The sequence below is a fragment of the Podarcis cretensis genome (genome assembly GCF_951804945.1).
Source record: "Podarcis cretensis genome assembly, chromosome: 3".
Classification (NCBI taxonomy): Eukaryota; Metazoa; Chordata; class Lepidosauria; order Squamata; family Lacertidae; genus Podarcis; species Podarcis cretensis.
The window spans coordinates 3472122-3485393 of NC_137172.1; the positions used below are offsets into that span (position 1 = coordinate 3472122).

Sequence of the window (13272 nt, forward strand, 5' to 3'; positions counted from 1 at the left end):
GTTGTTGTGGGGATTAAATGTGAAAAGTGGGAGAACTAGGTACCCCACCTCAGGGGAAAAGTGAGATATAAATGGAATAATGCAAATAGGTAACACAAGCACCTTTCAGTGGGGGATGCCCACCTTGTGGGTTTTCCCTTACTGCTTTTGGGCCCTACAAATGGGCAGAATCTCCTGCTGCCTCCAGATTGTGGAAGAACACGCCAGCTTTAAACCAGCTGCCCCCCACCCAACCCTGGGTGCTCTCTGGATGTTGCTGGTTCCCATCATGCCCCAGCCAGCAGAGATTTCCGTGGTCGGCGATTATGAGACACATCGCCCAAATATTTGGAGAGCACCAAGGTGGGAGAAGGCTAGCTTAAACTGTCTGCCTCTGCTTGACTCTGTTTTTCTCTTGAAAATGCAGGTACTGTCCAGGGGGTCCCGATTCTGACTTTGAATATTCAACACAGTCTTACACAGGATACGAGGTACTGCTTTAAGAGTCTGTGGGCCCTTCTTCAGGGAATGTATGTTTACTCAGTGATGGGCGTGATGTCAGAAATTTTACTGGGGGGAACCAGGAGTTAAATGTACATGTGGCACTGGTAGTTTGTATGCGATGTCTTGTGTGACGCTAGGTGAGAGGCAGGTAACTGTTTGGTTTTTAAAGAGGTTGAATTGCCCTAAGCTATTCAGCATCTACATAGGCTTCATCTCATGATGATCTTGCAGGTCCTCTCTCACCCTGCCTCCCCCAAACTAAATTTCATCAAATATGGACTTAAATTATAAAGGGGTCGCCTTGTTTATCTGTTGCAGCAAAAGCATGAAGGGTCTCAGAGTATCTAGGTAAAGGTAAAGGGACCCCTGACCATTAGGTCCAGTCGTGGCTGACTCCTGGGTTGCGACGCTCATCTCACTTTATCGGCTGAGGGAGCCGGCGTACAGCTTCTGGGTCTTGTGGCCAGCAGGACTAAGCCGCTTCTGGTGAACCAGAGCAGCGCACGGAAATGCCATTTACCTTCCCGCCGGAGCGGTACCTATTTATCTACTTGCACTTTGACGTGCTTTCGAACTGCTAGGTTGGCAGGAGCAGGGACCGAGCAACAGGAGCTCACCCCATCGTGGAGATTCGAACTGCCAACCTTCTGATCGGCAAGTCCTAGGCTCTGTGGGTTTAGCCCACAGCGCCACCCAAGTCCCTCCTCAGAGTATCTAGAGACCTAGAAAATGCATTATGGCATAGGCTTTTAAATATGGACCTTGCTCTATTTCTAGCTGAAATTGTTAAACTTGTACAGTGGTGCCCCGCAAGACGAATGCCTCGCAAGACGAAAAACCCGCTAGATGAAAGGGTTTTCCGTTTTTCGATGCGCTTCGCAAGACGAATTTCCCTATGGGCGTGCTTCGCAAGACGAAAACGTCTTGCGAGTCTTGCAATTTTTTTCGCTCCCCCCCCCTTTTCTAAGCTGCTAATAGCCTCTTAGCCGCTAAGCCACTAAGCCTTTAATAGCCACTAAACCGCTAATAGCGCTAATCTGCTAAGCCGCTAATAGGATTGCTTCGCAAGACGAAAAAACAGCTAGACGAAGAGACTCGCGGAACGGATTATTTTCGTCTTGCGAGGCACCACTGTATATGCTCCCCAGTGTCCAAAAGGGTTTTTCCTTGCAAGATCATACTGACCACTCACATTACACAGGCCTATAACCCCCCTCCTCTCAGCAGCCAGAAGCCTCATAGCCAGACACTGGAGCAGCGGTTCTCAACCTGTGGGTTCCCTGATGTTGTTGGACTACAACTCCCATCATCCCTGAGCTCTGGCCTTGCTAGCTAGGGGTGATGGGTGTTGTAGTTCAACAACATCTGGGGACCCACAGGTTGAGAAAGGGTGCAGTGGAGAGACCTGCCAGGAGTGAACAGGGACCAGTGGTACCAAATTGTAGGGGAAACAGCATTACTAGAAAAGCTAACCAATAAACTGACATGAGGTCAAATAGAAGATGACTTCTTCACCCGAGTAAGTCTCCCCTTTATCACATAAACAGCCCAATAAGACAACAAGAAGAACCCACCGACAGCATACAAATCCATCTGGGTTACTTGACCCAACAAGCCCTCCCTGCCCCCTCACAAATGCAGACAAACCTCACTGCAACCAACCACACTCTGGGCTCCCCCAATCCCTCTCATTACCAAAGAAATGTAATAAGCGAATAGAAAGAGAGCCTACCCAGTTGACACTGACACAAATCCCCACATGTACGCTATATAAAAGAATATAAGTTTAACCACCCCTCCTCTCCCCCAACCTTATACAGTACTCAGCACTAAAGTCTCATAACAAATGTAACTGATCTGTAGAAAAAACCTTACAACCCGCAAAAAGAGACAATGCACACATTTTTGTAAACCAAGGAAAAATAATAATTAAAGGCCTTTGATAAATTGATTGACCACTAGGTGGAGACTTGCTTATGATGAAAGCCAAAATCGTATTGGAATGGTCACCATGAATCGGGGATCCTGATGGGAGCATGGCCTCAATTCGCTGCTTTGAAATTAATTCATTGTCTACTCTTTTTAAGCCCTCAATCATTATGGTGTCAGGGCGGCATTGAGAGTTTGAGGAGCAGGCGTTTCTAACTGGCCTTGCCTGTTTCTTGCATACAGTTAGCCTGCTGCTTACGCCAGGGTGATTTTTCTGGTGATTGCACCTAAAGCCAAATTCTTGCAGTCAGAACTCAATTGGTTCAATGGTGGCTAGGATTGCCAAAGTTATTTTCTCCAGAAAGGGTGCTCCCTTTCTGACCCCTGACATTTTATTTTTATGTGATGCACGCAAAGCTGAATGTACGTAACTCGTGGGCTTATCGTATTGATGAATGCTTTTTAAATAACTTTGAATTCTTCTGACTTTATTGAATCAGTCTGATGAATTTGTTGTAGTTTGCTCTATTTATATGCTACTATGTTTGATAATAACAGGGACGCAGGTGGCGCTGTGGGTTAAAGCCTCAGCGCCTAGGGCTTGCCGATCGAAAGGTCGGCGGTTCGAATCCCTGCGGCGGGGTGCGCTCCCGCTGCTCGGTCCCAGCGCCTGCCAACCTAGCAGTTCGAAAGCACCTCCGGGTGCAAGTAGATAAATAGGGACCGCTTACCAGCGGGAAGGTAAACGGCGTTTCCGTGTGCGGCTCTGGCTCGCCAGAGCAGCGATGTCACGCTGGCCACGTGACCCGGAAGTGTCTCCGGACAGCGCTGGCCCCTGGCCTCTTAAGTGAGATGGGCGCACAACCCCAGAGTCTGTCAAGACTGGCCCGTACGGGCAGGGGTACCTTTACCTTTACCTTTTATGTTTGATAATCTAGTGATTGCACTGTTGGTTTTTTAATGCTGTTGTGTGATTATTGTGAGCTTTCTTGAGCTCAGCCGTTGTTGTTGCAAAAGCAGACTGCAAACATTAAATCAAAATAATGCACCTTTCCTTGCTTCTGGCAGCCAACTTCCATGAGAGCCATCCGTGCCAGGTACGACCCGTATCTCCAGACCAGGCACCGCGTTGAGCAGGTAAATATTTGCTAGGATGGGAAGAATGTGTCAATGTCTCCTTGATCATAAAGACTGTCATGCTCTTGTTTGCCATAATTTTTTTTTTAAAAAAAAATATTTATTTGGTTTTCCAAATTAACGTTTTAAACTCACATATCCAACATACAACATAAAAACAAGATTCCAAAGAATCTCTTGGACTTCCCTCCTCCCTTTTGTGGGTCCTATTGTTAGTCATTTCCACCTGCATTTTTTATAAGAATCCAAATCTTTTACATCTCCATTATATCCAAAATTCACCATTAAACTGCAAGTGTTATTCCACTCTTACTAACTTCGTTTGCCATAATTCTGTTTTCTTTTCCAAAAAGGATATTTATTTGTTTCTTTAAAGCTTTTTGTTAGCCACCTTTTGAGCATCCAAGTTAGTGCATGGGACAAGTTTTGTACCTCTGTTACCCCGAAGCCCCAGGGAGGCCAGTAGAGAGAGGAACATTTGAACCTCGGGGGACAAAGGTCATTCCATAGCATTGGGGAAACACTGCTTCTTTATTTGGGTGAATCTGAGACTTGGAGCTGGATGTGGGGATATTGCCTCCCGTAATGCTAGCTTTGGTGTAAGGGTAGGTGGTGGTTGAGATATGTGACTGTCCTGAAGGTGTTCATATCAAAGCATCGGCGCCTTGAACTGAACCTGCAAGCACATTGGCATTCAGTGCAGTTGGAATAAATTGGCTGACTGTGATCATGTGCCCCTCATCCACATGGCGGGATCTGAGTGGCGGGATCTGATTTCGCTTCTGAGTTGTTTTCGAAAGCAGCCCCAGGTTGTTGTTTTTTCAAAAGGTTTTTATTAATTTTCCAATATTGTAACAAACATAACAACAAACAAACAAAAATTACAGTATCAAAAACAAACAAACAAACAAACAGAAAAACATTAATCTTAACTGCTATAATCCCACTTTTGTTATTGTTAAGTGGCTTCCTCAAATCCCTCTGGCTGAGTTTCCAACAGAAATCGTGCTCCAGCGGATCAGCAGCAGCAGGAGGCCCCATTAGCTAAAGTGGTGCCTCAGGTTAAGAACAGTTTCAGGTTAAGAACGGACCTCTGGAACGAATTAAGTACTTAACCCGAGGCACCACTGTAGCTCATTGTAGCAGTTTTCCAACACTATTTTCATATAAAATTTACTTATTCAATTAACATCCTTCTTTCTTTTCATTTTGACTTCTATCCATGATATACAATTTCACATATTTAAATCCTAGGCCAACCTGTTACTCACAAGTCTTTCTATTTATGTTATCTTAGCATATTTAACTAAATAGTCTTTAAATTTCTTCCACTCCTCTTGATACTCTTCCTTCTTCTGGTTGCGGATTCTTCCGGTCAGGTCGGCTAGCTCCAAAAAGTCCATCATCTTCATCTGCCATTCCTCCACTGTTGGCACTTCTTGTAATTTCCAATTTTTGGCCAGTAAAATTCTAGCTGCAGTTGTGGCATACGAAAACAATCTGACACCTTTCTTGGGCAATTCCAGTCCTATTATTCCAAGTAGAAAGGCTTCTGGTTTCTTAATAAATGTATATTTCAACATTTTTTTCAGTTCATTATAAATCTTTTCCCAGAAGTCTTTCACCTTGGGACACGTCCACCACAAGAGCAGCCCCAGGTTGAGGCCATAGTAGAAGTCAAGCTGGAATACTTAGAAGAGCATGGCTTAGTGTTACAAGTTCCTATCTGACCCAAGAAGCGAGGGAGACTTTTTGGCAAATGGAGCCGATAAAAGGGGCTCCTAGCCACTGCATCAACCTGCTGCTAAAAAAAAACAGCTAAAGCAACCACTGCTTCAGAAAAAGGACATAAATGTTTTATGCCATAAAAAATGCACATTGTGCCAATAACGGGATACTCACAGTGATTCCTTAACCTTCTCCCATGGTGAGGCTTCTCTTAGAAGTGTTGTTCAAAGCAGCATACGAAAAAGGAAGCCTTTATTTTTAAAAAATATCTCACCAGGGTAGAAGAAGGAGACTGGAATGTGTGAAGGAGCCAGACGCTTCTGGTGGATCTTGGGATTCCCTTGTCAGCCTTTTGTTTTCTTCTCTATGCAGCTGGATCTCCCTTGCAGGCTAAGTTTGACATGTGGATGGAGCCGGCCAAACCTGTCAATCCATCTGACAGGTGGTTTCTCTTTCTTGCAGGGGTTTTGCCAAGCGCTTGGCAAAACATACGATAGTGCTTTGCAAGGGACTTAGCGAGAATGATGGAATTCTGGAGTGGAAAGGGAACCCAAGGGTTATCTTAGCTTCAGGAATTGCAGCAAAGGAATCCCTGACAGATGGCCTTCCAACCTCTCGTTAAAAGCTTCCAATGAAGCAGAGTCCAGCACCTTCTGGGGTTGTCCTGATTTCCAGGTCTTCTGAAGCCCCTTTCAAAGAGTTTCGATTTCTGGGAATGGAGTTGAGAGATGACCTAACCTGGGGAGAAAACAGTAAACACCTGATGAAGAGAGCACAGCAGAGGTTATATTTTCTGAGAATCCTCCGGAAAAACAATCTCTCAAAGGACCTGTTGATGGCATTTTACCATTGTACTGTTGAGAGTGTATTAACTTATGGTCTGTGTGTGTGGTTTGGGAGCTGCATGGCCAGGGGAAAAACAATGCTGTCCAGGGTTGTCAAGACTGCGGAGAGAATAATTGGGTGCGCTCTTCCCACCTTGGATCAAATCTACGCTTCCAGGTGCCATAAGAAAGCTGCAGAGATAGCACAGGATAGTGCGCACCCCGGAAATGATCTCTTTCAGCTTCTGCCTTCTGGAAGAAGTTGCAGGGTTATAAAGACTAGGACTAGCCGCCGGAGAAACGATTTCTACCCAGATGTGATTTTGGTTTTAAACGCAGTGTAAGGTAGTCTCTATGGGAGTATATTGTATTTAATTATGGGGTATCAGAGTTTTTAGGGGGTCAACGAGGCTAGGATAGCTGGGATAGCAGGCTTGTTGGTTTTTGAATGTCTGATGTAGATTTTTTCAATTTCATTGTTCTGTATGGGACAATGACAATAAAGATTATCGTATCATATCCTGTGCAGTGCTTTATGGATGATGGTCCCTGCAAAAACACCCTTTCAGCTGAGCCAGGTTTTTACTTACCCCATACCTGTCGTAAATGTCATATATGATGTCAGCCGTAGGGTGTGTCTTGGCCAAAATGGCCCCAGGAGCCAAATGCAGAGACCTGGATGCCCAATGATCATTTTTCAGGAGTTGCCCAGAGTGGCAGGAGCAACGCAGTCAGATGGGCAGGGCACAAATAATAAATAAAAATTAATATTTTAGCTTCTGCATCTCCCCATCTTCTGAAAGCCACAAGGCACCTGTCTCATGTGTTCATCTTTTTCAGCTGAAGCAGTTGGGTCACAGTGTGGACAAAGTGGAGTTCATTGTGATGGGCGGGACGTTCATGGCACTTCCCGAAGAATACCGGGATTATTTTATCCGCAACTTGCACGACGCTTTATCGGGCCACACCTCCAACAACGTGGCAGAGGCTGTCAGGTAAGGTGCCCCCTCGGTTGCAGGTTCTGAATGGCTGTTCTCGTTTTTTGTGTAGTTGGCTTGGTTTTCTTGCATCGGGAAGCTACGCAGCGTAAGGAGCTGCGTAAGGCAGCCTTCGTCAGCTTGGTGTCCTTCCGATGTTTCGGGGCAGGGCTTCCAATTCCCATCAGCCCTGGCCAGCATGGCCAATGGTGAGGGATGATGGGAGTTGTAGTCCAGAACATCTGGAGAAGCACACTGGATGTGTGCTAAGTCCTTACCTGTATTCATTGTATACATACGATTGTGTATCATCTGACCCGTCTACTGCAATTATTAAGTTTGCAGATGACACCAGCACAGTGGGTTTAATAACAGGTGGAGACGGATTAGTGTATAGAGGGGAGGTCCAAAAAATATCTACATGGTGCCTAGGGAACAACTTGCACCTTAATATCAGCAAGACAAAGGAGATGGTGTTGGACTTTCGGAGGAAGAGAGGAGAACTAGCCCCGCTGTACATCTGGGAGGGCTGTGTGGAGAGAGTCTCTCCCTTTAAATTCCTAGGAGTTTATCTCAGTGAAGACCTTACTTGGAAAATCAATACAATCCAGGTGGTTAAGAAAGCCCAATAGAGACTCCATCTCCTCAGAGTCTTGCAGAAGAACGATATCAATCAACATTTGATGATCTTCTACCGGTCAACAATAGAAAGTGTCCTTTCCTACTGCATCACAGTGTGGTACGCTGGTTTGACATCATCTGATAGGAAGTGCCTACAGAGGGTAGTGAATACAGCACAAGATATTATGGGCTGTCCCGTGAATCCGCTGGATGAAATAGCGGAAGAACATTGCCTGCCTCAGGAGAGTGAGGAAAATTCTCAGGGATGATTCACACCCTGGCCGGCACTTTCTTGATCTCCTGCCCTCGGGCAGAAGATATAGAAGCATGATTAGTCGCACCAACAGGGTTAAGAACAGCTTCTATTCTGGGCTGTTAGGCTGCTGAATGAAAAGATAACAACAGGGCAACTGACTTTCGGGTTTGGTGGGTGTGCGTCAGTAAACGAGGGGAATTAAGACTAAGAGAGCCGAGTGGGGGGTGCTCCTGTAATCTCACTGTATGCAAGTTGTACAAGTGACAACAAAGTATTTCGATTTCACTAGGCTGGTGAAGGCTGGCCAAAAAGGTTCATTGGCAAAGATTTATCAAGCTGTTTGGAATGAACCTTCCAGTACTGAATTGGTTTTTCTCTGAGATGATTTTTTGGAAGCTTATTGGATAGTGGAAGTTGGGGTTACCTGGTACAGAGGACTGTGCCTCTCTGATAGTTGTGCATGGGTGCGATTTGGGCACATGTGGAAGAAGCGTTTGAGGAGTGTGTCATTAAAGCTCTGGGTTGCATCCAGCATTAGTCCTACTTAAGAGTAGACCCATTGAAGTGATAAAATGTGAAGTTTTTTATGGTTAAAGTAAGTGTGTGTGGGTGGGGGAAGATGGTTAGAAATTATGATATATGTAAACTGCTAAAGATGAAGTAAAATGAAAATCAGATAGGTGGGACTTGGGGAAGCCCACTTAACAATGTTTAGAAAAGTAAGGATATGGCAAGAATTTGTTTGTATTGTTTTTCTTTTCTGTTAGTGTTTTTTTATTTGTGTTATAAAATGAATAAAAAAAATTGGGGGGAAAAGAGTAGACCCATTGAAATGAGCCCAACTGTCTACTCACTGAACCAGCCAGGCTTCCATAGCCACAGATCTTTCTGCGCATCGGTAAAGATCAAGAAAAATCAGGCACAGTGTTTAGCCTAAGTTTTTGATAGGGCTCTTCCTCTGGAGGGCAGCAGATACCTAAAATATCCCTTTACATAGTTTCCCATTCCGTTCACTGATGTTGCTTGCTTGAGGCGCCTCCTCATATTATGCTACTGTTCAGAAGTGAGATGGCACCCCCGCACCCCCCATTAGTCATTTCAGTGTCTGCAAGCATGCAGCAAAAGTATTGTCTGGTGAGTAGCCACGCCACTGGCTGTGTGGCGCTGCACTGAACTGACATGTTGCAGACTGGTCTCTCCCATTCACAGGTCTAATTCACAGGCAACCTCTGGCCCTAATTGGCCGCACCAGGCCTCTCTGTTTAGCCCACGAGGCCATTTTGGCCAAGCCACGTCCACCTGCCCTACACCTGACATCACATTGAGTGTGGGGAAAATACAGATCCGGCTGGCCTGCTCCAAAAACATGGTTGTGGGTGCCGCTGACCACCTGATTGGTGGCATCTGCCCAAGCTGGAGCTTGCATAGAACACCGTACGGTGCTTTGAAGCCCCAGCTGACTGTTGGGGCTTCAAAGCACCGCATGGGGGGAAAACAGCTCCTGGAAGATGTCACTGTGATGTGTGATGATTGACAGGAGGTTGGCCCTACTCATCTGTCACGCTTGGCCCTCAGGAGGGTAAGGAGAATCAGGATCCAGCCCCGGGGGGGGGGCGCGGCTGATCAAGTGGAACATGCCTATTAATTTCAGTGGGTCTGTGCAATGATTAATGTTGGATTCAGCCTCAAATAAAAATGTCCCTTGCTTTCTCTCTAGACCAGGAATGTGGAATCAGTAGCCTGGATCCACCCCACCTCCACTGCTCAACAGGTAGTTTGGCAGGTGGGTGAGGGTGTCCACCTGTCGATCAGCTCTTGCCATTACAGCTTCAGAGGAGCCCACCTTGTACTTTTGGTGTTTCGCTTCTGCTTTGTCTTACTGGTTTTATTTATTCATTTATATTTTAAAAAAAATACCGTATTTTTCGCCCTATAAGACGCACTTTTCCCCCTCCAAAAATGAAGGGGAAATGTGTGTGCGTCCTATGGGGCGAATGCAGGCTTTCAGGAGAGCCGCAGCGCCAGCCCCACAACGTCGGGGGACAGCGGGGAGGCGGAACGCCGCCATCCCGCTGTCTCCCGATGTGGTTTGGAGGCTGACGGCGGGGAGGCGCGTGCTTCTCCCCGCCGCCAGCCCCGCAAGCTCCGGGGACAGCTGGGAGGCGCAGCGCGTCTTCCCGCTGTCCCCGGACCTGGTCTGCAGCGGGCGGCGGGGAGAAGAGCGCTTCTCCCCGCTGTCAGCCCTGCAAGCGCCTGGGGGGGGGGAATATATATTTTTTCTTTATTTCCCCCCAAAAAAACTTGGTGCGTCCTATGGGCCGGTGCGTCCTATTGGGTGAAAAATACAGTATGTACTGCTATGTCTTAAGAAACACACAAAGCGATAAAACACAAAGGCCGTGCGATAAAAACCACAAAAAGGTTAAAAACAGGCATCACTCAACCATTGTGGGAGAACGTACCCCTAATTGCCTGCATATGCCTGGTAGAAAAGAAAAGCTTAACCGTTTAAAAGTTGGAGCGGAAGGTGCCTGCAGAATCTCTAGTGGCAGGGAGTTCCACAGGACTGGGCCGGTGACAAGTTTCTTGTTGTTGAATGAGCCTCGCCAGTTCAGGGAATGCCAGACGATGCTCCTGCCAATGATCACAGTGATGGAGCTCTGACATAAGGTTTAAGGTGACCCCTATTCGTCACTGCTTTAATGGCTTCAGGCTGGGAAGGGCTTTATTGTTTGTAAAATAAATTTAAAAGCACCCAGCTGGTGGAGAGTGCGAAAGCAGGTCCCTGCCCCTTGTAAATCTTGCCCAGCCCCACACCCTGGTCAGTATGTGTGTGTGTGGTTGTGGGGACTTCATTTGTCACCATCTGCAGGCTGCCAAGTTGTTGTTAATCTCTTTGTGGAGATGCAGAATCTCCTGGCTGCCATGATCCATGGCTGGAATGGGTTCCTGCACTCACAGAGTGATCTTGCTGCTCTGTGGGCTTTCTGACCAGGTAGCAGGTAGCCAGAGCCAGTGGAAAGTTCCAGCAGGAGCTCTTTCTCCCAGGCAACATCGATACCTGGGGGAGCTGGCAGGGGTGTTTGTGTGTGTTGCAGGATCCGCTCACCCAACCGCAAGGGATTTTCCTTTTGTCAAGAGCGCCTGTCACTGCTGATGAACGAAGTTTTAATTTTATCTCTTGAGAACACAAGGCATTAAGGGGATTTCAGAACATTTCCTGGATCTCTATCAAACAAGGGGGGGGGGGACTTGGCGATAAGGCAGAGAGCAGCCCTCCATGGGAGGACAGCTGTCTGTATGGCAGAAGAGCCATTATTCTGCTGTTGGCTTCCCCCCCTTCGTTCTTCTGGAGAAAGGCTTTCACCTGTAGGCATCGGAATGCAAAATTGCGCTAGGGAATTGTGAAGGTTGGGGGGGGAGATGTTTGAGCCCAGAGAGGGGCTTAAATCCTAGGTGCAAATTCTCTTTATCTCGCTTTTCCCCTCTGACTCATTTCTGGCGAGGGGAGGAGACTCTGATCCCGTTGTGTGACTCACCCTCTGCAAAAACGGAGCAAAGTGAAGTTGAACTTGCTGTGAAGTTGCCGGCAACTTTTGGCAAGGGAAAGGGAGAAAAGATAAAGCTGCGTTCCAATCAGGCGCTGTTCAAAGAGGCTTAAGAGGCTTCCAAACGAATTGGAAGATGGAGGGCAAATCTTTCAGCTGTGCTGGGCTTATTTTGCCGATGGGAAAGAGGCTAGAGCATGAGTAGGCAAACTAAGGTCCGGGGGCCGGATCCGGTCCCATCGCTTTCTAAGTCCGGCCCGTGGACGGTCCGGGAATCAGCGTGTTTTTATATGGGTAGAATGTGTCCTTTTATTTAAAATGCATCTCTGGGTTATTTGTGGGGCCTTCCTGGTGTTTTTACATGAGTAGAATGTGCCCTTTTATTTTAAATGCATCTCTGGGTTATTTGTGGGGCCTTCCTGGTGTTTTTACATGAGTAGAATGTGTGCTTTTATTTAAAATGCATCTCTGGGTTATTTGTGGGGCCTTCCTGGTGTTTTTACATGAGTAGAATGTGTGCTTTTATTTAAAATGCATCTCTGGATTATTTGTGGAGCCTTCCTGGTGTTTTTACATAAGCAGAATGTGTGCTTTTATTTAAAATGCATCTCTGGATTATTTGTGGAGCCTTCCTGGTGTTTTTACATGAGTAGAATGTGTGCTTTTATTTAAAATGCACCTCTGGGTTATTTGTGGGGCATAGGAATTCATTCATTCCCCCCCCCAAAAAATATATATATAGTTCGGCCCCCCACAAGGTCTGAGGGACAGTGGAACTGCTGAAAAAGTTTGCTGACCCCTGGGCTAGAGGACCCGCTTGTCGAAAGCTTAGTTCTGCGGTGTCCAACATATATATGTGTCCCCCCGCTTCTGTAATTCAGAGGCGTGGAAAGGTGGGCCCTCCTTCCTTGGAGGCTTTTAAGCAGCGGTTGGAGGACCATCAGTCAGGGACCCTTTGGCTGTGATTCCAGTGGTTCCAGGGGGTTGGGCTAGATGATCTCTGGGGGTCCCTTCCAACTCGACAGTTCTGTGATTCTGTTCTACCTATAGTCTTCTTGTACTTTATATATTGCGTTTATATCACGCCTTCAAAGGAGCTCAAGGTGGGGCACATAGTTTTCCCCTCTCCTCCATCCTGTCCTCACAACAGCCCAGTGAGGTAGGTCAGGCTGAGAGACTAACTGGCCCAAGGTCACCCAGGGAGCTTCATGGCTGAGTAAGGGGGATCTGAACCTTGGTCGCCCAGCTCCAACCACTATGCCACGCTGTCTCTCTTGGACTGCCTTTTCCGTGCCACTTCTTGCATCACTGTTCCCTTGACGCAACTGCTGTGCTGATGGCATCTTGAAACAATATTCACTCTTCTAGTTCCGCCGCTTTCGTTTTATTATAGGTGTTAAATGGAAATGAGATGCTGCTGCTGCATTGTAATATCGTCACAAGATCCAGTATCTCCCAAGCAATTTCTTCTTATTATTTTTTAAGGAGATGCAGGGTGTTATTTTACATCTTAATATTTCCTGAACTCTTGGTAACTTGGCCAGAATGCATCCCCCACCGCCATATTTAGATTGGGGAAGCTCTTCCACTGTTGCGCTTCAAAGATGTGTGTCTGTGTCTTGTCTCTGAGTTCCCAGATCGGTATTCTGTCTTCAGGATTGCCCCAGTTGATGTTTATTTATTTGCTGTTTGGTTTTATAGCCCCACCTTTTCACCAAATGACCCTAGGGCGGGCTACAAAAATATTACAGCAGAAATTGTAAAATGAA

The 13272-nt window shown here is 46.5% G+C and overlaps 1 protein-coding gene across 1 annotated transcript in view; it reads left to right on the forward strand.

Moving 5' to 3' along the window:
• Positions 1-13272, forward strand: part of ELP3 (elongator acetyltransferase complex subunit 3) — a 125158-nt gene that overhangs the window by 6457 nt on the left and 105429 nt on the right. Inside the window, exons 5-7 of the mRNA XM_079968755.1 lie at positions 407-470; positions 3481-3549; positions 6942-7096. Of these exons, the coding sequence (XP_079824881.1) occupies positions 407-470; positions 3481-3549; positions 6942-7096 (288 nt within the window). The remainder of the gene's footprint in view (positions 1-406; positions 471-3480; positions 3550-6941; positions 7097-13272) is intronic.